Source organism: Varroa jacobsoni, unplaced genomic scaffold, assembly GCF_002532875.2.
Source record: "Varroa jacobsoni isolate VJ856 unplaced genomic scaffold, vjacob_1.0 scaffold_524, whole genome shotgun sequence".
Classification (NCBI taxonomy): domain Eukaryota; kingdom Metazoa; phylum Arthropoda; class Arachnida; order Mesostigmata; family Varroidae; genus Varroa; species Varroa jacobsoni.
In genome coordinates this window covers 288,018-314,622 of record NW_019213426.1, presented here as the reverse complement: position 1 = coordinate 314,622, position 26,605 = coordinate 288,018, and the positions used below count along the sequence as shown (strand labels likewise).

At 38.6% G+C, this 26,605-nt stretch overlaps 2 protein-coding genes across 4 annotated transcripts; one reads left to right on the top strand and one right to left on the bottom strand.

The window, feature by feature from the left end:
- The first annotated feature begins 11 nt into the window (after positions 1-11).
- On the top strand, positions 12-7,257 carry LOC111261144 (PAX3- and PAX7-binding protein 1). Of its 2 annotated transcripts, none has more exons than XM_022834417.2 (10): positions 12-117; positions 1,001-1,168; positions 1,269-1,557; positions 1,705-2,066; positions 2,534-2,729; positions 2,985-3,441; positions 3,899-4,386; positions 4,722-5,071; positions 6,545-6,733; positions 7,075-7,257. In XM_022834417.2, exons 2-10 carry the CDS (start codon positions 1,008-1,010, stop codon positions 7,154-7,156), a joined length of 2,574 nt encoding a protein of 857 aa, XP_022690152.1. In that variant the 5' UTR covers positions 12-117; positions 1,001-1,007; the 3' UTR covers positions 7,157-7,257. The 2 variants fall into 2 exon arrangements, with proteins under 2 accessions (XP_022690152.1, XP_022690151.1); XM_022834416.2 differs by having other exon boundaries at positions 21-117; positions 998-1,168.
- LOC111261145 (monocarboxylate transporter 2) lies at positions 7,027-19,207 on the bottom strand. 2 transcript variants are annotated; one of them, XM_022834419.2, is made up of 8 exons: positions 18,911-19,207; positions 17,145-17,431; positions 16,755-16,898; positions 13,119-13,301; positions 12,589-12,785; positions 11,312-11,502; positions 10,417-10,829; positions 7,027-8,983 (listed from the first exon to the last, which is right to left on the bottom strand). In XM_022834419.2, the coding sequence occupies exons 2-8, from the start codon at positions 17,344-17,346 to the stop codon at positions 8,847-8,849; spliced, it is 1,467 nt and encodes a 488-aa protein (XP_022690154.1). In that variant the 5' UTR covers positions 17,347-17,431; positions 18,911-19,207; the 3' UTR covers positions 7,027-8,846. The 2 variants fall into 2 exon arrangements, with proteins under 2 accessions (XP_022690154.1, XP_022690155.1); XM_022834420.2 differs by lacking the exons at positions 16,755-16,898; positions 17,145-17,431; positions 18,911-19,207 and adding an exon at positions 15,779-16,739.
- Between the last annotated feature and the right edge of the window lie 7,398 nt (positions 19,208-26,605).

Here is a 26,605-nt window from a genome sequence, read left to right as displayed (position 1 = left end):
TCCTCGAGAGTGGAGTTATGAATCAACAGTCGCAGCTCGCCCAAAATGGCGGCCCTGTGAAAACTGTGTTTGTTCGCTGTCGCCGATTGGATATATTGACTGTTTTGCCGTTCTTAGGTTAGTATGCAATACAACAATTATATACTCATCGTTTTGTGAGCTGGCCTCAACGATAGGGGCCACGGCGCAGAACTAAATGTATAACTCCGGCTGCTGCCTATAGCACAGCTATGTGTCCAGATAAAATTTCTAGTGATGATGCTTTAGAGAACATAGATATGTATTTCGTTACGAACGCTCAGATTACATATAAAGGTGTCTAATTTGTGTCCAATACCAATTTTCTACAATCGCTTCCTGCAGGTTTATCTCGCTCACTCCCAACTGGGATCAATTCGCGATTTCATAAGTGTATCGTTATTATTTGTATGCGTCGATTCATTTTATTTTATGGCGCGCGCAAATTAGTTACTAAAATGATTACTTGTTTAGTAATTATTTACTATTTTTAAATAACATTATTTTTTTGCAAGGCTTTATTATTGCAATAAAATTTCAAGTCAGCTATACCACAGCCACACTATTCACAGAATGGTTCTCCAGGATGTAATACTTTTCGTAGGTTTATCACTCAATGGTGCACTGCTTCTAGAGTGCTGATTGATTTAACGATATTGACGATATTACATAAGAAAATAATTACGGGTGACTTATGGTGTCACGTCAAATCGATGCGCAATTTTGGTGTTTTCGAGGAATACGATCTAATGATAATTATAATGAAACGCTGCGAATTTCTTACACAGATATAACGTATTTACTTTTCATGCGCTTTCGCTGGGTATTGTTATTCAAATGGATACCAAGTATTGCCAATATATAATTATTTATGAAGATCAATTGATACATTCATTAAAAAAATAGATCAGCATTGTGCTTAGAACCACAAGGTATATTTTATTATTTTGAGAATAAACTGTAGCCTTTTTCTTGACAGCAGGAACGCCATGTCTATGTTCCGAAAGCCAAACCGCAAAGTCCGCCAAAGGTTGGCTCACTCTGACAGCGAGGATGAAGAGTCTCATGATTGCCTTTTAAAGACCCGTGAGGAACGTAAAAAGGAAAAGGACAAAGATGATCGAGCCAGTAATACCAAGACACTACTCAGGTAAATGGAAGCTAAATTTATCTTCAATTTCTTTTTTGAACTTCCCGCGTTCCAAAAATTTTAGGATATATCAAAATAACCGCTTTTTGTTTAACTGAAGCTTTGGAGTCGGCGATGAAGAGGCTGAAGGCGGAGAAGTTTTCAAGGTAAAAAAGTCCAGCTACTCACGGCGAATCGCAAAGGAATTAGAAAAGGAGCGTAAAGAACGTAAACGGAAAGATGACAGCAAAAACAATGAACAAGATCAGAATCCATTAGATGGACAGCTGTCAGCGATGGTTCAGAGTTCTGACGCTGACGGGCGCGATGAAGGCTCGGGAACCCCGGCCGGAAGCATGATTGTCAGGGAGATCCCGCTTTCAACCAGTGACATCGACATACGTGTTAAGGTGAGTCAAACGCTTCCGCGATAACAATGTTGAACAATCAAAAAATCGAGCTACACATTTATTTCCGTCATGTTTTAAATGAATTTAAACCAGACTTGTTTGAGCTCATGCTTTTTATCTTATTGTACCTGATCTTTTCTTTCTCAGAATACTGATTTTAAGGTGTTAAACTCAGAAGAACTGGAAAGCGTCAAAGCAGAAATGAAAACTGATATTTATGAACGCGATGCAGAGAGCGGAGGAAGCGATGGAGAATCTTTTAATGGCCGGCAACGTACTGGAACGGGACCGCGCCCTAACCGGGATCGTGTATCAAAGGTTTTTGAACGAGGGGCTATACCGGATGCGGCCACAATTTTTGCTCTTAAGAAACAACGTCAACAAGCGGCAGCAGGCCGACGAGGCGCGGACGAATTCATACCGTTAAAGGAGCACAACAATTCAAATGATAATTTCAGTCAAAATAACAATAATCCCTTATCGGAAGGTAGACGTCTTCGCGACGGCAGGTTCGTAAATAGGTTTCAATGCATATCCTATGCATTCAATAGAGACGTTAAAAAAGCATTTTAAGTTTTATTTTGTGTTCTATTCCGTACAAAAATCTAGTCATTGCAGGATGTTATTAAAGCTCAAATTATATCTATCTCGGTAACGCCTATCGGCATTGGGGAAATCAGTTACAATGACGTAATTCTTGCAAATGCTATACCATACGCGAGTAATTAACTCGCTTACAAGGCAAATGTCACGTAAGCTGTCGCATATACTTCAGCGTTTACTCATGCTACTATCAGTTATATAGCTTAAAAGCATGTAATCAAATCACATTAGTAAGTATATAGCCGAATAGCTTACATATAGTTTATTGTGTTGGCCAGAAACGAACCATCCCTAAGTGCAAAAAAGAAACAACTTCAAATTTTCGTAACATAAACCTCGTTGTTGTTTTCGTTTGGGCGACCCTCCATTACAGCGAAGATGATGATGATGACAGTGTAGGTGAAGAGGGTCGAGTGAACTTCAGTGATATTCGCTCAGGAAAACGTGATGATATGATGAGACAGGCGCTAAGTGGATCTCGAGCGGGAGCAGCAGCTCCAGATGACAACAATCCTGACGAGACAGACCGATGGGAAAAAGAGCAAATACGAAAAGGCGTAGCCACCCTGGTATGTTTGGTGTAAAATACTAGTTATTACACCAATAGTCAGTAGGACTGTAAATTTTTCACGACTTCCGATACATACTATGCATCTTTATTATATTGTCCATATTACGACTTGGAGGTTTACTGTACCATTTGGTAGTGCTCTGATATTATATTGCTAGGCAAGTATTGCCTAAAGCATCTTGCTCTATGCATGATATCTATAAAAATACCATGGTGTTCTTATTTTTTTTATGGCTGGTGGTTGTTATGGTAGTCGAGCGCACAAGACTTTTCGCGTTCACCGTCCCCGAATCCGGAGGATAGAGATCGCGTAAGTGCACTACCTCCCGTCCACATCCCTACGGATAAATCAAATATGACCATCACTTCTATTGTGGATCGAGTACGGAATCGTTTGGAAACGGTGCAGGAGATTATGGAACGTTCTCAAAGGCAACGATCAAGTACAGATACTGAATTGACGGTTTGCGTTGAGACTATCCAGCGATTAGAAAAAGAGATGCCCCGCCTCGAGAAGGCGTTCCGTTTTTATCAGGAGATGAGAACTTACTCGATGGACCTTATCGAGTGTTTTGATTCGAAAATGCCTATTATAAACGCGCTTGAAGGCCGTCTATTGAGTGCGTTAGCCCAACGGGCGGAAAAAAGGATGGACAGAAGGCGACAAGATGTTAAAGATCAAGCGGAAGAGGTCCGGCCAGGAGCAATTAGTAAGAATCTATATATATATATATATATATATATATATGTGTATATTTATGAGAATTCTGCAGTAAGTAGACTTAAAATAGAGTTAGTATTACTAGTTCTCCTTGGCCAATTATTTCTTGGCTTATTGTATATTTTCCTATATCTGTGTCGCTCAGGAAGTTTTTTGTTATTAAAAAGACGGGCGTACGCTATGTAGCCAAATCGTCCTCGGTTTTACTGAGAAAAAGAAATCATCTTTGCTTAATATTATGCCTTTTACTTTTCATGTTAACGTTAATACATAAACGAATTTTCGACGAGTTTCAGGCAAATCAAATTTGTGCTTTTTTCCAGGCACATCTTTCGGTGGCCTGGCAAACGGACAGTTAGATTCAAACCCTTTTAGAATTCTCATTGGTATGCTTGCAATTACACACCTAACAACACGATATATTAAAATAAATTACCCTTTTCTAGTTGACTCAGCAGCTAAGAAGCGTGCTAGAGAGCGGGAAGGTCGGCGGGTGCGCCGGAAAACTGCGCGGCAAACCAGTGGTGTCGCCAAACACAATGAGGGAGTGTCGTCAGATGATGAAGAAGCTGAAACAGAACGACGACAACTGGCCTCACACCGCGAGCAGGTTCTTGCTGATGGTTCGCACGTGTTTGATGATGTTCACGATGATTTCAGTCAGTTAAAGATCGTGTTAAACCAATTCGAAAACTGGAAACTATATTTCAACGAATCGTACCAGGAGGCTTACATTCCAATTTGTGTGCTCAAGTTAGTTATACCGTTTGTCCGATTGGAGATGTTAGCATGGAACCCGCTAGAAAACCCAGAAGCGATTGAGAAGTATGAATGGTACAAGGAACTGCTGTTTTACGGACAGAAAGTTGAAGATAAAGACGAAAGTGATTTTAGTATCATTCCTAAGGTGGTAGAACGAGCGGTTTTACCAAAGGTAAGTTTGTGTTTTGTAAAATGTAGAAATATCTAGTAGGGAACGACTATACATGTTGTTTCACGAAGACTACAAAAGCATCCGATCGCTGTATAAACAGCGGATAAGATATACCTGTTTGAGAGTGCTAAAGACTTAGCTTAAAAAACGCTATTAATTATAGCTAGCTTTCATATATTAAATCCATAGATTCTACTTATATAAATGATTAGCTTCGTTCCATCATTTTATAACTGCGTGTGAGTATTGGTGTAGTTGTGTGCTTCTGGTTATATGGCACATGTAATATACAACTAAATCACCTACCCAAGTGATCTATTCTGTGCTACTTGCAGTTGAGTCAGTATGTTGAACGAGTATGGGATCCCATGTCGGCAAGTGAAACAAGAAATCTTGTACGATGCATAAGGAAACTAGCAGATGACTACCCATTTGGACGAAAATCAAAACCTCTTGCTACGTTATTAGGCAAAGTCTACGTTAAACTACAAACCGCGCTTCAGGAAGACGTATTCATTCCAATGGCGACCAAGGAAGTCGTGGACAATCCTTTAAGCCCAGCAAGCCAATTTTTCCATCGACAGTTTTGGAATGCGGTGAAACTGCTGCAAAATATTCTGTCCTGGCACGGAATTATATCTGAGAAGCCTTTAAAAGAACTTGCTATTATGGGACTGCTCAATAGGTAAGTAGTGTATGTAGAGAATTCAGTCGTAACACAACTTTGTTAGAGGCAGAACAGCACCGATGGTCCGGAACCAATTTTAGCAGGAGGTCTGTTGCAGCAAACATGCGTCCATCTATTGTCTTCCATACTAGAAAAAACCTGTATCTTCTAAAACTAAAATATACATTCATATCGCGAAGGAGCAAAAGATTGTTTTTCAGAATATAACTGATAATTAACTTTTATCCAATGTCGTAGCGTTAGACGAATCCCTACCATAATTATCAACATATTCAGTCACTTACAATTGAAACTTTATAGCGTTGTTTTTCACGCTACCCACGTAAACATTGACGAGGTAGAAACAGGCTGTCATATACCAGAACCAGATAAACACAACAGGCGTAAATACCAGCGTGAAGACTTTATAACTAATACGAAGAATGCAAATGTGCCTTTTTGATGACCCTGATCTCTTGATGTGCGCTTTACCGCCTAATTTTGCCGGCTAAATGTTAGGTGTCCGGGCCAGCTAGAAACTTTTGAGAACAGTAAAGGGATGAATTTTTAGTTATGTCATTTGCACCTAGATTCTTTCAGGAACAGCAGAAGCAGCAGTACGCTGTCTCCGTTTTAGATTCTTAAATATTATTTGACAATAAGAAATTACGTATAAAGACGATTGCTAGTTTAGTAGAAAATGGCGGATAAACTAACTACGGATAAACTAGATTTGTAGCCAGTGTGCACGTTTCGAATTTCGTGTCCGGTGAAAAAGTGATCATGCTGATACATATTTCAAGATGGCACATTGAATAATTAAAACATTTATTCGTATTTTCTAAAAGCTGTGATGCGGTGGTGAATTACTGCGTCAAATAGCGTTTCCATATATCTTTCAGTAACACACACTGCATCTGGCATACTTACTTGCACAAGGGAATTAGTGCAGGGTACACTATCTGATCGAGCTTGTTAGCCTCCGTTGGAACAAATGCGTATGTTCGCTTAATGGTCCGGACTTAAATCCGCAGGACCGCTACACAAGTAAGGCGAGATTGACTGCGTCTCTTGGTACAACAAGATCAGTCATAATCGTTATTATAAAGGCACTTAAAAATGTAGATTGAAATGTTTAGATGGTGTTTTTAACCTCTGATTAAAGCTGCGCTTGAAGCGAATGGTAATTACATCGAATAAACACGTCCGTCAGACACATTCACGTTGAAAGATGCAGAAAAATGTATTCAAGAAAATTTACTTTTATTCGACGCCTCGTGTAGTATGCAACAGGGTCTGCTTTAATGATCGCTAAAGTTGCACCCTTTTTATTATTGAATAGTTCACAGACGTGGCATTTGCAATTATTTGCATAGTTCATTGAGCACTATTATTAATAGCGTTCCTAAGAAGAAGTTCAAAAAGTATCAAAGCAGTTCTAACATTCTTCTTACCTCATATATTTCTTTCTATTGCTTCGGCTCTTTTCAGATACCTTTTATTTGCGTTGCAGTGTACGTTACTGCATAAAGACGCAGCAGAAAGAGCAGAAACGGTAGGTTCAATGTTACCAACGGCCTGGCTGCGACTCGAAGCACCCGGAAAGCCTCCAGAGTTACAGATGTGGGCTCAATATTTGCAGGGACTCATTAGGCAACTTAGGAGCGACTATGCGCCTGAGTAAGTATTAACTGAATTAAGACATTTGAAGCCGTGTTACATATAACCTAATGCAAAAAATGTCCACTCGCTTTTCGATAGTTCTTTTCTTACCTAACTCCAATATTTGCTCAAAGAGATGCATTAAACCTTGAAATTTCTATTACTATTATAACTACATTGTTTTAAAATACCAAAAGATGGAAACAAATTGCGTATCTGAGTGCTAAGTATGAGTTGTGTAAGCAACCGGACATTTGAGAATAAGTTGTTAATATATATTGTAATGAAAACTTTTCCACTGGGAATATACGTAAGTTACACCGCATTAAATTTAATAAACGTAATGATGTCATTTTCAGCACAAAAATTCAGTCGATCACGAGACTTCACGACAGTTGTAGTAATGTGCCGTATAGTGATGTGATTCTAAAGAAGAAGTAGGTTATCATGTAATATACTTTGTGTTATCTTTGTATTATAGAAACAAGCGAATGTAAAAAATTTCGAAAAAATATATATATATATATATTACTGAAATGTAATCCTGCCGTGTTTTCTATTTAGATATATAAGGTAATTCGGAAAATTTGATCTACGACTGTAATCATCGTATTGCAAATTTGATGAAGCGTATCGACTCTATGATTTTTTTGCTATGGTAAGAAAAGTTTGAGATGGTGTCAGATATAAAATGGAAATACATGCATTTTTATATGAGTCTATGGTGAACAATTTTCGGCAAATATTACACAGTATCGAGTCTTGTTGATTTCAATCACATGAGAAAGCGATTGTCAGAAGAAAGCCAGCAAGTCATACTTTTCAGCTTCGATATCTCGTTGCTATTGTTACAATACTGCATTGCAACCTCCTACACTTTCTAAATCATTCGTGCGCCAACCAGCAAGTAACGCCATTGAAGGTACTGTGGCTTCAACACATCTACCCTTCACAATATCGATCTTCTAAACAGTTAATTTTATCATTGCCGTAATTCAACGAGGACATCAATTTTAAAATCTCAGTGATTTTGCCTCAATATGAGTGGGATCGTAAACCTAGTACTTCGATATAAAAATAGAAAAGAGCTGTTTTTCGACGCGAGATTTTCTCGAGCTCGACATTACTAGCAAAGACCAATACGATATCTACCAAGTAGTTCGCAGATTTAAAATTTTTGGTAACTTGCATTTATTTATTATTATGTATAAAATTCTTGGAGAATTAAGGTAAGTCCCAGAGAATAACACAGCTCTTTGTTTTAAAGATACTTAAGGGAAAATCAAGTATTAATGTAATACTAGAAAAATTTGTTCATCATGAGTTTACTTGTTCGTTTGTAATGAAAAAAAAAAGGTGTCCTGGGCTATGAGATCATTCTGTTTGATGCTCCCCATATTCAATTCGTACGTTCTTTCGCATCACCATCTGCGACAAGGCCTTCGGTTTGTTCTCGGTGGGAAAGAAACTTTGTAGTTGAAACTAAAAAAGAGTAACGAGGTCTTTCAAGATGATTTTCTGTTTTAGGTGACTCTAATGATCAGTTGAATTGTTGAAATGCCACAAACTTTTTATTAAGTCTTTACTTTCGCTATAACATGCCGCAGATTCATTTTAGAATTATACGTACGGCCATTAACTAAAGGGACGTTTACTGGCACAAATGACGCATATATGTAAAGATGGCTAGCCGTCATGTACAAACGGCTGTGCCCATTGGAATGCTTTGTCCACCCTCATCTTAATGCGGGTGCATCAACAGTGTTTTTTGATTATAAACGTCTACTACTGCGCATGATGCCATCCAAGTGAACAAGGGCAAAGGCTTTGCTGGAAGAAGATTTTGGATTTTCACACAATATCTAATTTTACTATCTGTAGATATTGAGGAATATGATTATATCATCTTTTGATCGCTTGCCTCGCAGAAAAAGCATTAAACACAAAGTCATAAATGAGTTCAGTGTTTAATGCAAGACACCGTGCGGCAAAGGTTAACTGGTTTCAAAGCCTTACCAATACTGTCAGAAGGGTAAATTGGGTTTTATTGGGCATATCTATTATATAATGTGTTGATAGTATTACTTGTAAACAGCACATCTATTTTATATGCTAGTAGAAAGTTGCCAGTCTAAACGAATTCACTAAGACGTTTTCGCCGACAATTGCAGACAACGGTAAGCAGCCATGTAGACGACAGCGAACAGTTGACAATCCCAAAGCCTAGCAAAAGGGGTTCGTATGTGCCCAGGGTATCACGTACGTAACCTAAAAATTGAAAAACAAGACGACCTCAATATGGTAACGTGATTTCGTCACTTAAAATTCCCTCCATTTTATTTATCCATAAAACAATAAAGATGTATACGAAGGTCTCCCGTAGTATTAAAACTACATATTTGCTAGATCTTCTATGATAATTTACTTTAACCTTTACAGCAAAGAAATGGATATGGCTGTTCTACATGCTAATATATTTTTGCTTCTTAGCTATTTGATATAAACTTTGCGCGATTTTAAACTGTGATATCATTGAAATTATGTTTATTGAGAAAATCAAATCAGAGGGCAGGCTAAATTGGTAGCATGGATTTTGTCACAATAAGTTAATTTACTACCTAAAGGCTGCACTTCATTGAAAACTTGTAAAATTATGAAGCTCATGTGCCTTGAGTTAACGCACAGTACAACGTAAATGTAGCGGATTTAAGTGGAGAAAAACTGGCAGTAAAAATGTCGAAGAATTAACCTTAAAACTGGTAGTCCCCAGCGTGCCTTTTATAATTACATTAAAAAATTAATGAAAAACTTCGACTAAAGTTGCAAAAACATGTAAGCACACGTGATCCTGTATATCTAAGCTGCAAAATCATCGTCAACAGGACATTCACCGAACTCATTCTTTTGCTAATGAGTCACTCTGTGTATATCTCTCAGAAAGACCTAGCCAATCTGTGGCTTACGAAAGAAGAGACTTTCAGTTCAGTCCTATTGTTCCCGTGGTGGTGCAGTGGGTAACGTGTTTGCCTTCTCATCTTAGGGAAACGTAATGATATAGGTTGGAAACCGTAGATGCGCTTCACATTTTGCTAGGAGCCAGTTATATTGAATAATGCTTAATGGCAGTGCAGGACGTAAAACTCGGCGCATTTATTGAAATATAGGCTGACGTCTAGTTTAAACACGTTAGTTGTTTTGCTATAACGTCTTTATTATAAAGTATTATCCAATAATATAACGACTGACTTTCATGAAAATTTCCTAAAGGGATTGGTGGACAAGTGTGATAGAAATTCACGTATACGGTGGTGTTACTGTATGGCAATGCAAAGCCGTATCCAACTGCCAAAACTGCAGCCGGGATCAGTCTTCACGTACTTGTAGTTGTTTTTTTACTTTAAGAAAACTACTCAGTGACCTGGATTCTATACGTGAACACTGAGAAGTTCACTGAGCTCTCTCTGTCTCTTTCTTTCTCTCTCCATATATATATATATACTTTTTTTTTCTACCTGCATAGTTTAAAGATTAGAAATACTCAAAGGTACGCAGTTTCAAGTAGTACAGCCAAATATAACAATATACAAATTTTCTACAATTACTTACCTTGTTCTTGACTCCCATTTCATCAATCAACCTTTTAACTACATCCTGGAAATTGTTTTATTGTTTTTAAAGGCCAAAATGAAAATCAGACTTACCGATAAGTGCCGGCTGAACAACAATTGCAACTCCGGTAACAAAATTCATTAGGCCGAGGCTTAGAGCTAGAGAAGCATCTTCACATTCCTCCGTTACCATGACGGTTGCTAAAATATTCCGGCAGCCGCCGGTCAGGCCTACTAAAAATGAGGCGATTAAGAGAGCCCCGTACAAGTCGACATAGACAAGCATGAAGTAGGCCAGTCCTTGTATCAGAAATGTCGCAGACATTAGTAGACTTGGTGACACGATTTGTAGATCTACAAGTGAACCGGAAAGGATTCGCGACAGGAGGTCACCAATGGTAAACACGGTCAGAAGGAAAACGCCTTGAACAGGCTCAAGGTGCCGGTCTGCCGAATAATCCAAGAGGATCAGCAGAAAGACTGCTAGAGCAAAAATCGTTGCCGCTCTATTGAAACCCAGACAGAAGCAAATATAAAGTATCCCAGTTAGCTTAGGTTTGCAACCGCACAGCTTATTTCTGCGCCTTGATCAACCATTTTATTTAACTGTAGCTAGAGTTAGACACTGGAATTAGGGTACAAGTCGTGTTAAGAATATCCAGTGTGAGCTGGAATACCTTAAGGTAGTATACGTCCTCTATAGAGAAAGAAGTAGTTTTGTTTTAAACTCAAGGCTGAACATTCGTACGATTTTATTCTGTGTCGAATTCAGCCAAGAATATATAAGATTTGGAAGTCGATGCGACATGATCTGCCATAGGCACGGCACAATATGCGCATCATACGGATAATTGTTTCCGACGGCCCTTCAGCCTGTCGTATTGAGTTTTAAAAAGTCCCAAGGCTTCGAAATGCTATTCTTGTTGAATACTATGAAAGTAGGATAAATTAGAGTAATATAGTAGAATAATACAGTTAGAATGAGCACCTGGAGATAGTAATGTGCAGAAAAGTGAAGGACATCACTCCAGGTTTACTCGAGGGGATCGTCGCAAAGGAACATGACGCGTGATGATTAAATGGTCGTAATAAACCTCGCCGCATTCGCTGCTGCTGTTGCACGAGAGGGGTTTTCTCTCGGAGCGAGTCGACGTCGACGAACGAGCCTGTGCGACTGTTCTGCAAAACAGGTGAAATAATTTGCGAACTTTGTGATTGGTGCCAGGGCCACTTCACTTTACGAGGGTCATAATAAGCGCATGCTAGGCTTGTACATGATTTCGGCGCCGATATCCGTTTTTTCAGTTTTGTAAGAGACTCGATCACAGTTTTAAGCGAAATCATACAAATTCAATGATGATAGGAGGTGTCAACTAAATAGCATGTGTTTAATGGTTGAGAACTAAATGGACAAAACATTCGCGTCTGTTCTGCGAATTACCACCTTCGCTTGGTTGTACATAAGGAAAACTAATATTCGCAAAGCTGTTAAATTAAATCATTAGGGCTTAATTTGAGTAACATGTAAAATAAATTCCTAGAGGTACCCGGCACGTTTACTAATTGCGGCGCGCTTTAGTCACGCAGATAGCTTCACAGGATACTAATACCCATTGCTTAGTTATTATAGCTTTTACTAGCAAAAATGGGACATTGAGTAAATCATCTTTTTCATATAATATCTGCAAGAACAGTAAGAACCCGGCTGAAAACCAAATTCCCTAAATATATTTTTTGAAACACGTAAGCCTAATCACTGTGTCTGCTAAGCGGCTTATCGTTTTTATGTTTTGTGTCAATTATGTGTTTGACCCGATGCATGGGACAAAGTACATTAAAAAACCTGTCGTTTCGAGTATGCAAAAAGGCGGAAGCGATAATGACAGTGTGACGCTTAAAAGGAAGAAGATCCCGCGACGCCAATGCGTCAACCAGTTCTCTCCTCTTCTCTCCCTCGAGCGTTCCTACTAATGAGTGCAACACAGACGTCGTTGGAAGGGTCGCACACGGACTGCCACAGTTTTTTCGACTAACCGCAAAATACTAACTGTTGACCTGATGCCTAACGCTCGTTGCGGACGCGTTGGACATTAGATGACAAAAAAGTAGCTGCCAATGCGGCGATTTCTACAGGCGGACGTCGGGGGCCATACCAAGTTTGATAAAGCAAAGGTCACCTTGCTTGACGGAATATCGAAGTGGGTTAGGTAACACACGGATATCGTGATCGCAAGCAAACAAGGATCGTCAATGTGGGATGAATACCTGCTGGCTTTTGTTAATCAGGATGCTGCCGACAAGATAGCTGTCGGTGCTCAGGCTCACGTCACTGAGCAGTTTTGGCGCAGACGAAGTAGCAAGTGTGTTCGAGGAGGGAGATTGAGAACTGCCATCCACAGGTGCGACTAGGGGCATCCGACTAACCACGATGCACCCACATAACATTCCAACGTTTAAACTACCTGCAACCATTAGAGGGGGTAAATGATAACATTAAATATATATATATATATATATATATATATTGAGGAGGTCTCATTCAAGTAATAAAATGATTCAGCCTAAACATGAGTTTTATCTTTGCATCGCAACCACAGATCGCGGGTGTGCAAGTACACAGTGGTCATCATAAGTATGAAAAACATCGGATTTGAGAGTTTTTTTCTAACGATACAAAAGAAATGTAAACACCTTAAATCCAATGCGGACGCTTATCATGCTCATCAGAACGACAGTGCAGTAAGCCAATTATAACTAGTTAAATTATAGAAATTAACTCTTAAAGGTTCGCTCACCCATCACAAGAAGACAGATTCGGAAGCCCCACTCTTGGCGAACATATTCATACAGGACAGGCATAAGGAATCCGGATACAGCAGTGATTATGTACATCGCCGAAATAACGGTGCCACGATAACGTTGGAAATGTCGCATAAGAACGACAAATGGAATCACTTCGCTACAGGCACATCCCAAACCTAAATTTTTAGCATCATTTAATAATAATGTAAAACGACAGTTCTTTAATTCCGTTAGTAAATGGATAGCCCTTAGGTAATGAAAATATTCTACAAACATTCAAATTTAAATTCAGTCGGCTCAAGGCTATTTGTTCGTTTTAATGTCCCGCTATAGAGTCACTGAGGGTCTGTATAGTAAGCCAGCCATTGAAAATTGTATCAATAGACGCATTATGATCACAAAAAGTACCCCATTCGGTGTTGAAATGGTCGTTGCATGCATTTCTCCAAGCCACTGCATTTAAAGGAATTATTAGTTGCAAAGAGTTCACGTCCTTGACACTTTTATGGTTTTTTGATGGTTTTGAAGCACATTCTTGTGTCCCTAATTATCCGAGTTTCAAGTAGCTCTAGACACATTTGTATTTAGTACGTAATGAACACTATTGGACCAGTTAACGTGACTCTGCAAGGCTCTAGTCGAGCAATGCGAATCCACACGAGAATCAAACCGATAGACGAGAACCTTTCCGGCAACACAGTATAATGCGCAAGCTGTTGTTTATCATTTATGCACTTATATTAACCGTCGCTTTTATCCGTGGCACCCATACTATACTATCCTTTGTCCGCATAGCATACAAACATTTACTCCTTGTGTTTGTTGCTGTGGTGTGTGCTATCGGTAATATCACGGGCATCTCTAATCTTGACAGCTGCCGAAAGAAAACGTACGTAATAACATACACAGTGAACTTGTGTGTCATCTCTAAATACATCGCCGTAAAAATTGAAAATTAAACGAATCTGTCAGCTATAGTCTACTTTACATAGCTGGAAGCAAGACAGGAACTGCTTTTTCAGTTGCTTACGATACTTATCGTGATAAACTATCCACCCAATTTAACATAAAAATAACAAAATGCTTGACTAGTTCATAGGCTAGATCTGCCAGTTTATTAGATAATTATTCCTGTCGACTTATTGATGATAAGTTTGGCAAGAGTTTTCTAGTAAACATGGCCATTTTGCCTTATAAATTGATAATAAATAATAATGGGAAATACAGTTTATAGAGCCTCTAAGATGAAACAAACGCTCTAACGTCGTTTATTCAAAGCCTTAAACCTAATTAAGTTATTTGACAAAAATCGACGGCGCCGAATTGTTCCGGGGGTAAATACTCATTGGTAAATAGAAGATACAGAACTAAAATAAGTACACAAAATCAGTCTCTATCCATAATTTCGGTATTTCACGATATACAGGGGCAAAACTGATATATTGAGCGGCGTCTAACTCGTCCTTTATGTCTGATTGTAAGCGGAACAGACCTCCTACAACAAGAAGTCGATATTTGCCTTCCTTTCAAACAGTCGCTAGGCCTTAACAAATGATACGAAGTACCGATTGCAACTTGCATATAAAGTTGGGCGTTCACAAAAAAAATATCTATCCTACCTTTTTTCCTACTCTTTGTTGATATAGAGCGACAATTAAACTCACTGAATCTAAATGAGCTTTTCCAGCAACCCGTTTTGCTAGAAATCACATGATATGTACTAAGGATGACTAATACCTAATCCACGATGCAGCTCTTTAGGAAGTAGCATGGCTAGAGGATTTAGCATTTTCAACTGTATTGACTAAATACGCTAAGGCCCGATGACAAAAGAAAAACAATCTATTCTGCGTACAAAAAAAAAAAGCTAGCTATGCACCATGTGTATACAAATATTATTATTTGCTAATGTCCCCGCTACCGTTTGTCGAGATAGTTTTATGGATAGCTAACCTGATTCGCGAGCTTTGCCCCGTGCTCTTTTTGCCATTGATACAATTGATCTCATTCGTTAATGCCATATCCGTTATCGTATTGGATTCCAGCAATTTTGTTACTCTGAAACAAGTAGCTTATTTTTCTGTCTTTATTGTTCCATTGCAATTCATTATCTGCTAAACTTTATGTATCCTGATCTCTAATTCAAAACTTCCAGTATAAACCCGAACATGTTACAGCCCGTTTGTATGTGTAAGGTTTTCCATCTTCCGTAAAGACTGAGTTGGAAATCGCTCTTTTCAAGTTTTATTCAGTTGAAAAACCCTTTCCAGTATATATTTTTCTGACGGCTATCGAGAAAAGGCTAAATCTCCTACAACGGGTACCGAAAATAACGAAGTATAAGTTTAATGAGTGTGATCTCAAAAAAAACGGATCACACCGCGCGCACTGGAGCTTCACGTTGCTCTGGGGTCTAATAAACACAGCCATTCCAGTAGTGTTTACTAATGCATTTGGTACATTTCCCTATACAATAAAAGATCTCTAAACTGATATCACAACCTTATTGAGAAATTGTAGAAAAACCGTTATTGATAATGTCCATCGTAACTTGTTAACGAAAATTTTCAGAAATAGTCTGAAAGCTAGCATTAACTCAATGCCAGTATTGAAAATGATCAAGTAATCGCATCTTCTTCGATCTCTTCCCCACCGTTCATCGATGCAACCAGGCCAGTCTGAGGTAAGCGAGGAGAATACCGTCATTGGAGGATAGCGCCATTCATCCATCTGTACACATCAACACTCAAGTGTGGCCACAAGAAACAAACAGTTTCGCTCCGGCCCAGTGTCCTGTCGGCGTTCTCGTTGAGCTCTATACTTGATACCGTCCATATATGACTCATATAGTCGGACTCTGTTGTATCTCGTCGAGATAATCGCGCTATTGGCGAACAGCAGCCGTAATGTTGGCAGCAGTAGCAACAGCAAGGAAATGGTGTACAGCACGATCACGTCTCGGCAATAGTCAGGGCAGCGGAAAGTAGACGGGATAAAACCAAATGAGAAATTTCCACTACTCCACATTGTCCCTCTCTACTCTGACAGAATCAAATGAATTGACTGGATGATCACAATCCGCTTATCGGAACGGGTTGCGATCATTCAACCGACAGCGACAGTAAACGGTTTTAACAAAATTACGCACGTAGCGTCACATGCAGCGATTATGATATTTTCATTTTTCGTACGAATTCTATTGCGTGGGTATACCGTGCGGCTATATTCTTGTCTGAAGCTTTCACAATGTCGCACTAATAGATATAGGGATAGGGTGAATTGATAAATTCTTTTCATTTGCGAACTTTTGAAGCCTACTACATTTAATAAAAGTCAGTTGTTACCTAACATATATATTGACAGTGCTGATTACGTTACTCATTTCGCATAGTATCGTAATAAATGTATTTAATATGGTTAGATTATGATCAGGATTTCAACATGAATGGTCCGTCCATAGATTGTTATTTTCGAAATTATCTAACTTTTCTAGTGCAATATACCGAATTTCGACAGAATTCGTTTAGATTTATAATGGCAATAGATAATAACTTATAATAAACTAGTTTCGAACTTTAAAATATATATAAAGTATGATCAGATTAACTGGTCGCCATTTCACGTCTTACCATGCACAAATCCAACAAGGACGCATAAAGAGAGTATGTCATGGATATAGGCAGCACCAATGAGGGGCGCTGAACACAAAGCTGCACCAAGAACGAGACAGGTTCTTTCGCTCGCAATCTTCAGTAGGACGCTATATACAGGACCTGCAGGCAACAAACGTACCCATGTGTGCTTATACGTATTGGTACACTGAATTAGTGCCGATAAGCCACTAACCGAAATCATATTGAAACCCTGTGTTCACTTCTATCGAACATGGGTATGGCTTTAAAATTGATTGCTATATTAATAGTATTAAAACATGCGCTGAGAATGTTATAGCGTAAAGGTAAGTTTTAAGAGGCTTTTGTATTTTGCACCTGACGTCCTAATCTAATTACTATCTTTACCGGCTAGCTGAGAAAGCATAAGGGCAAGTGTTGCCGGCCATGATGCCTGCTCACGGCTGAGGCCCGCGAGCATTTCCATCGAACCAACGTAAACAACTGCGGATGATTTCAGTACAGCCATGGCAAAAAATATGTAAATTGCCATTGATACCGCCACTGCCCAACAACGCCGAGAGTCAGCTGAAACAGCTATTGAAGCCATTTTGAAGACCTGATAAATGATGCCTCAAGAATTTCCCAGATTTTGTGGGTTGTTACACGATGTACCTGTATAAGTAAACACAATACTGAAATACACAAACAGACGTGAATGGTAAGAAAAATCTGACCGAGGAAATCAATACAAATTGCGATCAAACCTTTGAATTTGAATGAGCTAACTTCAGATTTCGGTAATGACGTATTTTCGTACATGCTAAATTATATAAACCTACAGACTAAACAGGTCCTAGAGAACACGAGAGGATATTGTCTAGCTATATGCTATAGCCTTACGTTAAGCTACGTAGTTATAACGCTGACAAGTTACGTTAATATTATTTTTGGGTGTCGTTCGATAACTGTAATTTTGTAACCGTGGTCTATAATGCGACCGTTCAAGACGGCACTGTTTGCTATAAATGTACAGTAAAGCTATCAAGAAAGACATGTGTGTTTTCTATCATTTTGCCAGTAACGAGAAATCCCTGCATATTATGTAAAAAAATTATTATTATATATATAGATAGATAGGTAGAAATATGTTTTCTAGAGGCAAGCTTTCCTTAGTTAGCTCTTAGGACAATATCGGTAAGCCCATTCTATACAAATTGCTTTTTTATTGACGATTATTCTCATCAATCGAACTTTACTCTCGAAGGAGAGTAACAATGCTAATTAAAAAAAATGTACAATCATATATTACGAAACGGCCAAATAATGCAGATACGTTGTCTTTGCTCAGACCCGGGACTACTTCATTCTGACAAACATTACTACACATCCATGGAACCCACATTATCTGACTGCGTTGATTTCACCATCTTTTTAAAGACACTTGAATGACTCGCACTTAGCATTAAGCTGTCAATTACATGTGGGTATATAAAAAAAAAAAAAAAAAGGTCACTGATAAAAGGTTATTGCCCTTATGTTACTCGAGTTAAACGGGCGATTGTATAAGGGGCGATCTGTTCTTCCTTACGAATGGTGAGATTCTGCTCATGTTAATTAACTTGAATTAGACGCAAGTTTCAGCTAGATTGTCTCCGGCGTTTAAGGGTAGTAAGTACGGCGTTTTCCGAAAACATGAAAATGTCAATCGACTGTCTAACAAATGCCTTTAACCAATGAGGGCTCCCTATGGTATCCTGAGCATATCAACGGTATCATTAGCGAATTTAACCAAGCCTTAAATTGATGTGTTTGTAACAATAGTTTTTTTTTTTAATCGCATTTCATTTTTTTTTTCGACGAAATACAATGTTGTCTGGTTAAACACGTTTTAATGAAGTAGTATTTAGTTGTTAACTACCGCGGAGAGTATACGCGGACCATTCAAGAAGGTTGAGTGTATCTAATTTTACATTAGCTTTAAAAGACTAACAGGTCCAGGTAAATGAAAAACGTAACAATGTCTTGTTTTTTGCAAAGCAGCTAGCTACGACTTGACTGTGCTTTTTTCAGTGAACACATCGTTAGGCGAGCGTGTCCTATTGAACTTACTAATAATGCAAGGTAAATAGTGATGTTCGAAAGCGGACACGTTCTTAGATTCTGGCACTTACTTTTCCTGGCAAGCTTTTCCGTAGTTGTCACTATACGTGCTAGATTCTACGCTGCGCAAGTTCTAATAAATTCCACCGTTAGCTTTGCACACACTGCACAGTCTTCGTTGGCTGGTGTTAGCTATTGGGGCGGGTATTCACCCCCTAAACGCGATTACTACGACAGCGATTCGAATACGAATTGAATTGAGGCTACGATACCGCCCTTTTGAGCGTACGGTGGTAGCGAGAGCCGCGCAGAGAGAGACGCCTCTTCGACGTACCTCACCTGCCTTTAACACCTGTGCATTCTCCCACGATTGCGTTAAACACCCTTCTCTTGAACGAGAAGAGAACGTAACCAAAGTCCCCCTCCTCCGCAGAGATGGCGCTTTTCAAGGAGTTACTCGAAGAAACAAAGAGGAGGAACAAACACATGTTACTCGCCCTCCTTCCACGTAGTGCAGGAATTGGAATTGCAGGACGTTCTTTGCCGGCACGTTTTAGACGCTAAAAGTCTTCCCGCTCGCATCGAGCGTCTTGCGCATGCGCTACACGTGGTACTATATCATTTCTCGATTATGACGAAGCAAGTGGCATTTTGCTTGTCACTGTGAATCAAGTCCCAACGAGCTCATTCATTAAATTTTTTGCTTTTTTTTTTTAACCTATTTAAAACTATTTAACCTTTAAAATGATGATGTATGAAAATATACCACTCTTGATAAAGTACTTAAATCAATTACTCATTGCTAGTGCAGATACGAATGTTAGTTATGATGTGACTGTAAGTGTAGCCTAGACAAACCGACAGGTCAATTGGATTATATGTTGTGCTAAAATACACTATTGACTTAAATACATACATCAAAGGAGTGAGACAACTGACGTGAATATAATGTACGTGGCAAACATTATCATGCTTCTACGCCGACCCAGAATTCGAGTGCTTGCCAAAGTAGCGCTAACATTTTTACACTGTAGATCTTGTTGGCTATGGTCCGTTTATTACGCTCAATGCAGTACAGTAAGAAACTGCTTTTTTACAAACATTTACAGGGAACGGTACCGAACTTGGTCCTCTCCTTTACGCTTTTTTTTTTATTTTGAGATTGTAATTGAGGAAAAACAGATATTTCAACGAAGTATCTATATGCTTGAAATGCGTCATTCCTGAGAGCCACGCTTATTCAATATCACCACCATTCATAGCGATTACAGTTTCAATCTGAACTCATTTGAACGGCTTTTTGGTAGCACGAATGACTGAATTAACGCTGTTATACCAAAACTTGTAGGATTCTCGCTCCACACATGATAATTCATGTTCAAATCTGGGGTGTTCGGTGGCCACATGTGCTAATACCAGAATTGTTTTGTCAAACAGCTAGTCCTTTATTAATCGGCTTATATAAGCCGGTACATCAATTTATCGAAAGACGTATGGTTTTCTTTCAAACACTTCAGCTATTTATGCTAGCACAACAGTTTATAAAACGTGCAGATAAATTTATTTAGTAATGCATTTGCCTTTTTAGACGAAATACGATGGCATGACGTCTTTTTTCACAGGACATTACACTCAGAACAGGAACGATAGCAGAAAGGTCGCTTTTTTTTCATAGTTGGCACATTTTTTGAATTGTGACTAAGTGGATAATTGCTTTCTTAGTTTATTTTTGCGTTGAGATATCATGGTTTTGCTATATAGAGGACACCTGTCCGATTTTTATGATATATGACACATATACATGAGTTGGAAACACTTATGCGTGCAGCACAAAAACAATTGTATAATAAATGATCTTGGATTAAATTCTCAAAATGACGCATCTTTGTCCGCCACGACAAGTTTGTTGTTCTGCTATAGAGAGGACCGGCTTCTGCCCCCCTCTACCAGGATGAGTGGATGAGCGCTTGCCGGTTACGATAAACAGCCCGCCAAAATTCGTCCCAATTTGGGTGCCGCACCCTGTGCAAGTGAAAGACTCCTTGGCATGAGATTATTTACAAGTCAACGAAGTGAAAATGATCGGCTTGCGATGGTGTCAACGACCATATGCTTTTCAATAGTCGATTTTGTTAGGAATTAATTTTTTGGTATTCTTTTGTTGCCCGTAACTTAACAAAGGGCAACTACCCTGAACTTTGCCGTTGCAGCCAGACTGCCACTGTACAGAACTTACCCTCTCTTCCTTCGTAAAATGTAAGTGAGAAGAGGAATGAAGTAGAGCTTTTTCTGAAAAAGTGTAATAATGTATGTATATATATATATATATATATATATATATATATATATCTGGTTATGATTATTACACTTATGCACTCCTTCATCCCCAGGTTAACAGAAGATCATCTTAAACGACGTCGGCTATCCAAAGAAAAACATACTATGGGCATAACGCAGGTAAAATCAGCTTATGCTCGAAGAGCCTAGCATCTCCAGTAATCTTCAAAAACGCATTGCCCTGATATCAAACGTATTGTTCTTTGAAGACCTGCAATTCACCACCATTGTAATGGCTTTTAGCGACAGATATTAAACATTTGCAATAATTTATACAGAAGTACTACGAAATGCATATTACAAAAAAGATCAAAATGTCCTGGAAATTACGTTCATTCCAGAATATACATTATTGCCGGTCGAACACTACAATTATATTCAATACAATATAACCGTTTAAATGCGCTCCTGAGTACTGTTTAGTAACTTTTATAATTATCTATTTCTTGAAATTATAACTCTCTACACAGACGAGTCCAACGAATTAGGCTAATAAAATCCTATTCCGTTTTGCCAGCTTTTATTTTTGCTTTAGAAGAGCGCAGGCTATATGTACGGGTATTATACATACTTTGCTCCATGGACTCGAATCACAATTCACGTATGCTCTCACCTATTGAATTTTTTTACTTAGGTCAGGTTGTTTGACTTGTATTCAAGGTTCGACAAATTTGTGGGCTAAATAGAGTGTATATTGATTGGTTCTCTTACCTAAAATTGTATTTACGTCTGCATACTTGCTTCGCCTGCGATCGGGCAACGTTGGACTTGCAGTGAATTTTTCTAGAAGCTCTATGATTAAAAAGAGTACGTTCTCAGTTTGGAAGTTCGCTGAGCATTGGTACTTCCTTCTAAACTTTGGTGCTTATTTCCAAATGTACAATTTTACCCTATATGTGTAGATTAACGATTAAAAACCTCCTATATTTTAAAAAATAGTTGAACGACAGTAAAAAAAACTAAGTCGACTGAGATTTCGGAACAGACATACCTGTTTCGCACTGAAGGTCAGCCGTCTGATGCAATGCTGACTGCAATTGCGAGCGTTAACTCAACACGTTTATTTTTAGGTCAGAATATCAAAAGTAATACAGGAAGTTTTTAGCGTCGAACTTAAACATAAATCAGTACGGCTGATCCTTCAGTAAACATTTGAAAGCAATAACCAACATTGATGTCGACGGTCGGTCAAATACGAAAATAAACCAAAACGCTGCTTGGAACGCTTTATCTGGATTTCAACTGTACTTAGTCACGTATTCTTCTACTACGGAAAAGCTTCCGTTCATTGCGCTCATTGTTTTTCCATTAAATTTATAAAAATTTCTCACCGATCTTTTCATTTCCCATAAATCTAGAGAGTGCAACTGGAAGACATGGACATAAAAAAGCACAGATGGCAAGGCCTTAATTTTTAGGATCATTTATAATTATCAAACGTCTTCTTTAAATATTCTTCTTAATGCCATCAAGGCGTTAGGCTGATTAAAGAAAGACTCCTTTACTTAAGCAACGTAGATAGAATCTTGAAAATAATCCGTGATTCCTGTAAATTTGATTCTTAGGTAGAACAGCATGTCATGGTTCAAAGGTTGACCGTAGAAAGTGCCTAGTGCAGTGTGACTATCTGGTAATGCTCGCGAGCAATATATACCCTATATAGTTGTGTAGCAGCGGGATATCCAATGAGAGAAAACCTATTCTAAATACAACTGACAACAGAACGTAATCAAATATCAAGGTTAGATAATGCACACAAAATATAGCGGGTCACTGACTAGTGATGTTTAGAAACAATGAGCAGAGAGATTTGACAACTTGTACCCTGGGAAGAGATATACACACTCAGATATTTGACTAACTTTACGGAAGACTGAAACAAGCCTTATTTAAAATGTCTTAAACCGGGAAAGCAGCGTAAACTAAACAATGCAAAAATAAGTTTAGTTCCGTCCGATAAGAGTATTCATACGCAAAAGCCTTGATCTATCATGAGAGCAGCGGGGGAAACCCCCTAGGAATTCGTTGCTTTGCATGTGGGTCAACCACCTGTGCAAAGGGACGGCTTTATTTATTTATCAAGAAGAAAAAATATATGACGCGGTGACCAGAAAAAGCTCCAGGATTAATTTTGTTTTTATGACCCAGTTATAGTTTTGATATTTTTATTGCCCGGCCAGACAGCATTGAATGTACTTTACTGCTGAGCCTGCTTAGACACTAGCTTTCAGCCCTACTGTATATCATTTCTAACGATTTACATAAGCTGTCACTACGAAATTAAACATATGTCATTGTACACGCCATACTAGTGGTAGCTATGCTACCTTCTTGGCTAAATGCGGCGGCAATGGCTTTACATATATATATATATAGTGGCGAGCAAAAGCGTAGCTGTTTAAAATTGTTGCTATCATTACAAAACGTGCGCTCCTGAGACTATACATTTGCACGTACCAATGCGCTATCTCGGAGACTGTCTGCTTCTAAAAGCCCGCCTCGAGTCTGAATCTGCTCACTCATTGACTATGATTTATTGATAATCACTAAATTTGTCAACGGCAGTTGTTCTCGTCTCAATGTACGCGAATGACATTGGAAAAAAACAGCGTTTTCCACCGTTCATTCCAGGATCCTAATGTATCTGGAAAAGTTTTTCTACAAGCCTTTAATAAATAACACGTTGACGTCACACACCCGGAGAAAGCGTACTTACGGTAAATATACCTTCACATCCGATCACAGTTTTATAATTATGCATATGCTTTAGGAAACGTTTTTCGTAAAGTACGCTCAATCTTGCATGATCTCCATTACAAGCAGTACATCTTGCCAAGTGTGACAAGTGGGCTGCGAGCTCGATTTCAGAGTGATTTCTATGGCCAATTATTTTAATTCCAGAATCTTATACCTTACCTAATGGAGACAAAAGGTATATACGTATTAAAGCATGTATGTATTGTTTCGAATCTCGGCATCCAAGCGAATGATGAAGCAATAGATGGGCAAGAGCGGAGCATGTGTGAGTCAATCAAAAAAGCCTAGCGGATTTGACCTCCAGCAAACTTTCAACGGCATTTTGATATTTTTCAACTTCGTTTTTAAAGTTCTTCTGAGCTTAGTGTGTACAGTATTATCATACCATGTAGCCAACATGATACCATTGTGGTCTTTATTGTTATTCTCATCGTCAGCTCACAACTACGTATTCCGCTAAATTGGCTGTTTTCTCTATAAGGTCCGTCCTTACCTGTCGATCCGTGAGCTAGCATTGCAATAAACTCCTGTGCGAAGAGTAATCTGCAGTGAACAGGCGGTCACAGACACACAAATGTTTTCGGCTTCTGTTGTGTAAGTGACGTTTTTATCAGTGACAGTGCGTTCTCATAATAAAAGCTCCGTTAATTGACATCGATAACCTTCCAAGCCATGTATTATATGCGCTTACTGCCCTCACCGAATTTTTGGATTTAAAGGGCAAGCCACAAAGCCTACAATCAATTCTTATGGATATTTAAGGTTTAGTAGGACAGTATCTCAAGCGCAGCGATTTGCGCTGATGAAGATCTGTATCTACTGTGGTTATATCTTTCTAGTTTTGTAATATAATGACGTTAGAATGCCCTATTAATCTAAACCCAGCTAGAACTTCAACATACGACTCAGTTTTTTCATACTGAGCCAATCTACTTCGTGCCGATCGATGTCCTTCAGAAAATTTTGTTCCTGCGTGCAAACGATCGGTTAGTTAGAATCTAGTTAGACGCAAGAGGCATATTGAAGCAGCGATCCCTTTAGACTTTGTTACACTGCTGTCCGCGCCAGTAACAAATAACGGCTTTTATGACAGTGGATGTATTGAGTCCAACATTTATAATATTCTACACATAAAATAAACAAAACTTCCAAGGTAAGACAATAAACCCAGGTAAGGGACGCTCAAAAGCTGTACATAAACTAGTCGCTTCTAGAAGTTCGGTTTATCAAACGACGGTTTTCCCAGGGTAGAAAGTTTTAGCGGCATTTCTTCCCAAGGCCAGTGCGTTTAGCAATTGCTGCAAGAAATTGTGCCATATACACAAGTAAGTTCACTGTTCAGGCGTTTCAAGACCTCTCTGACGAACGACAATTGCGGGGAATCCATAACGTAGTAAGATCGAGGCCTAGCAAACCATACAGTATGTTCCTGTAGCCAAAACAAGCAGGAAGGGACAGAGGGTGCCTTATTACAAACATCAAGTCAATTTACGATATTGCATATAATTCATTTAAGAATAGTTCAGTTTACAGAAAAAGACTATTTCATACATATTCAACTTAATCGTTGATTTTTACAGCAAGTATATGTATTTGTGTACTATTTCATGCGTATTCAATTCAAAACGCCAGCCACCTTAAATGGAACGCGGTGCTTGCTGATATCGTTTCACTGAATATTCACTTTTGTGCAGGTTATAACGGTACCAGCGTTCTTCCTGCAGAGATAAGATATATAGTCTTCCTAGTTTATCTTGACGTCTCCGTCAAGCGCATTGAATTTTATCTCGTAATCTTTCATCAAGCATGCAGAATATTTGTCGTAAAAGTTATCTTTCGTATTTTTGATAAAGTTCTACTAGCTGTGTTGTTTACCATTGTTGGTCAGTGAATAAGATCTACTAATGTGAAGGATGGGCTTTGAATCCACTTTACTCCTTCAAAGAGCTTGTATGTTTGAGAGAACTTTCTTAAACATCAGACTAACTATATCGGGCTTACTCTAATGAAATAAATCTTCTAGAGCGGCATATAATAAAGCTGTAAAGTCACTTAATGAAAAAAAAACCGTAAGGAATCGGCTCGATGATCGAAGAGAGTATTGGGGATGATGACGCCAACTCTAGTTGAAGCCCTTCTACGAGGTTCTTAATATGCTCCTACAATCTTAATACAAATGATACGCAAAGAATTGTCGGTGGAGGTAAGTTAATAAATAGCCCATCAATACTGGCATCTGAAAACATTCGTATTGAAATCTTTAGTGCAGTTATTCAATCATTTTAACATTGCCAAACTTATAATGACTGGCAAAACTATCTACAAAATTTATTTCCACATGCTCGATTGCTTATTTCGAAGCCTCCTAAAAGGAAATTATGTTTATCATTACGCAGAAGACAGTGCGGTTGGAAGAAGTAAAACAATGATTTCAAATCAAAGGAGACGTATATTTAGAGTTAACACTTTTTGCTTTAAAAATAATGCCGGTTTATTTACTAACAGTTCTCAGCATCTTCATCGAAAAAGTTGACGCGTTATAAATTTATCATTAATGTATAATAACTTAAAAGAAATAATATTTTTTTAGTAGGCAAAGAATTAGAGAGCTGCATTCATATGAGAATAAATAATAAGAATTCGTTGCACCACGTTCCGCTATGCAATGTGGA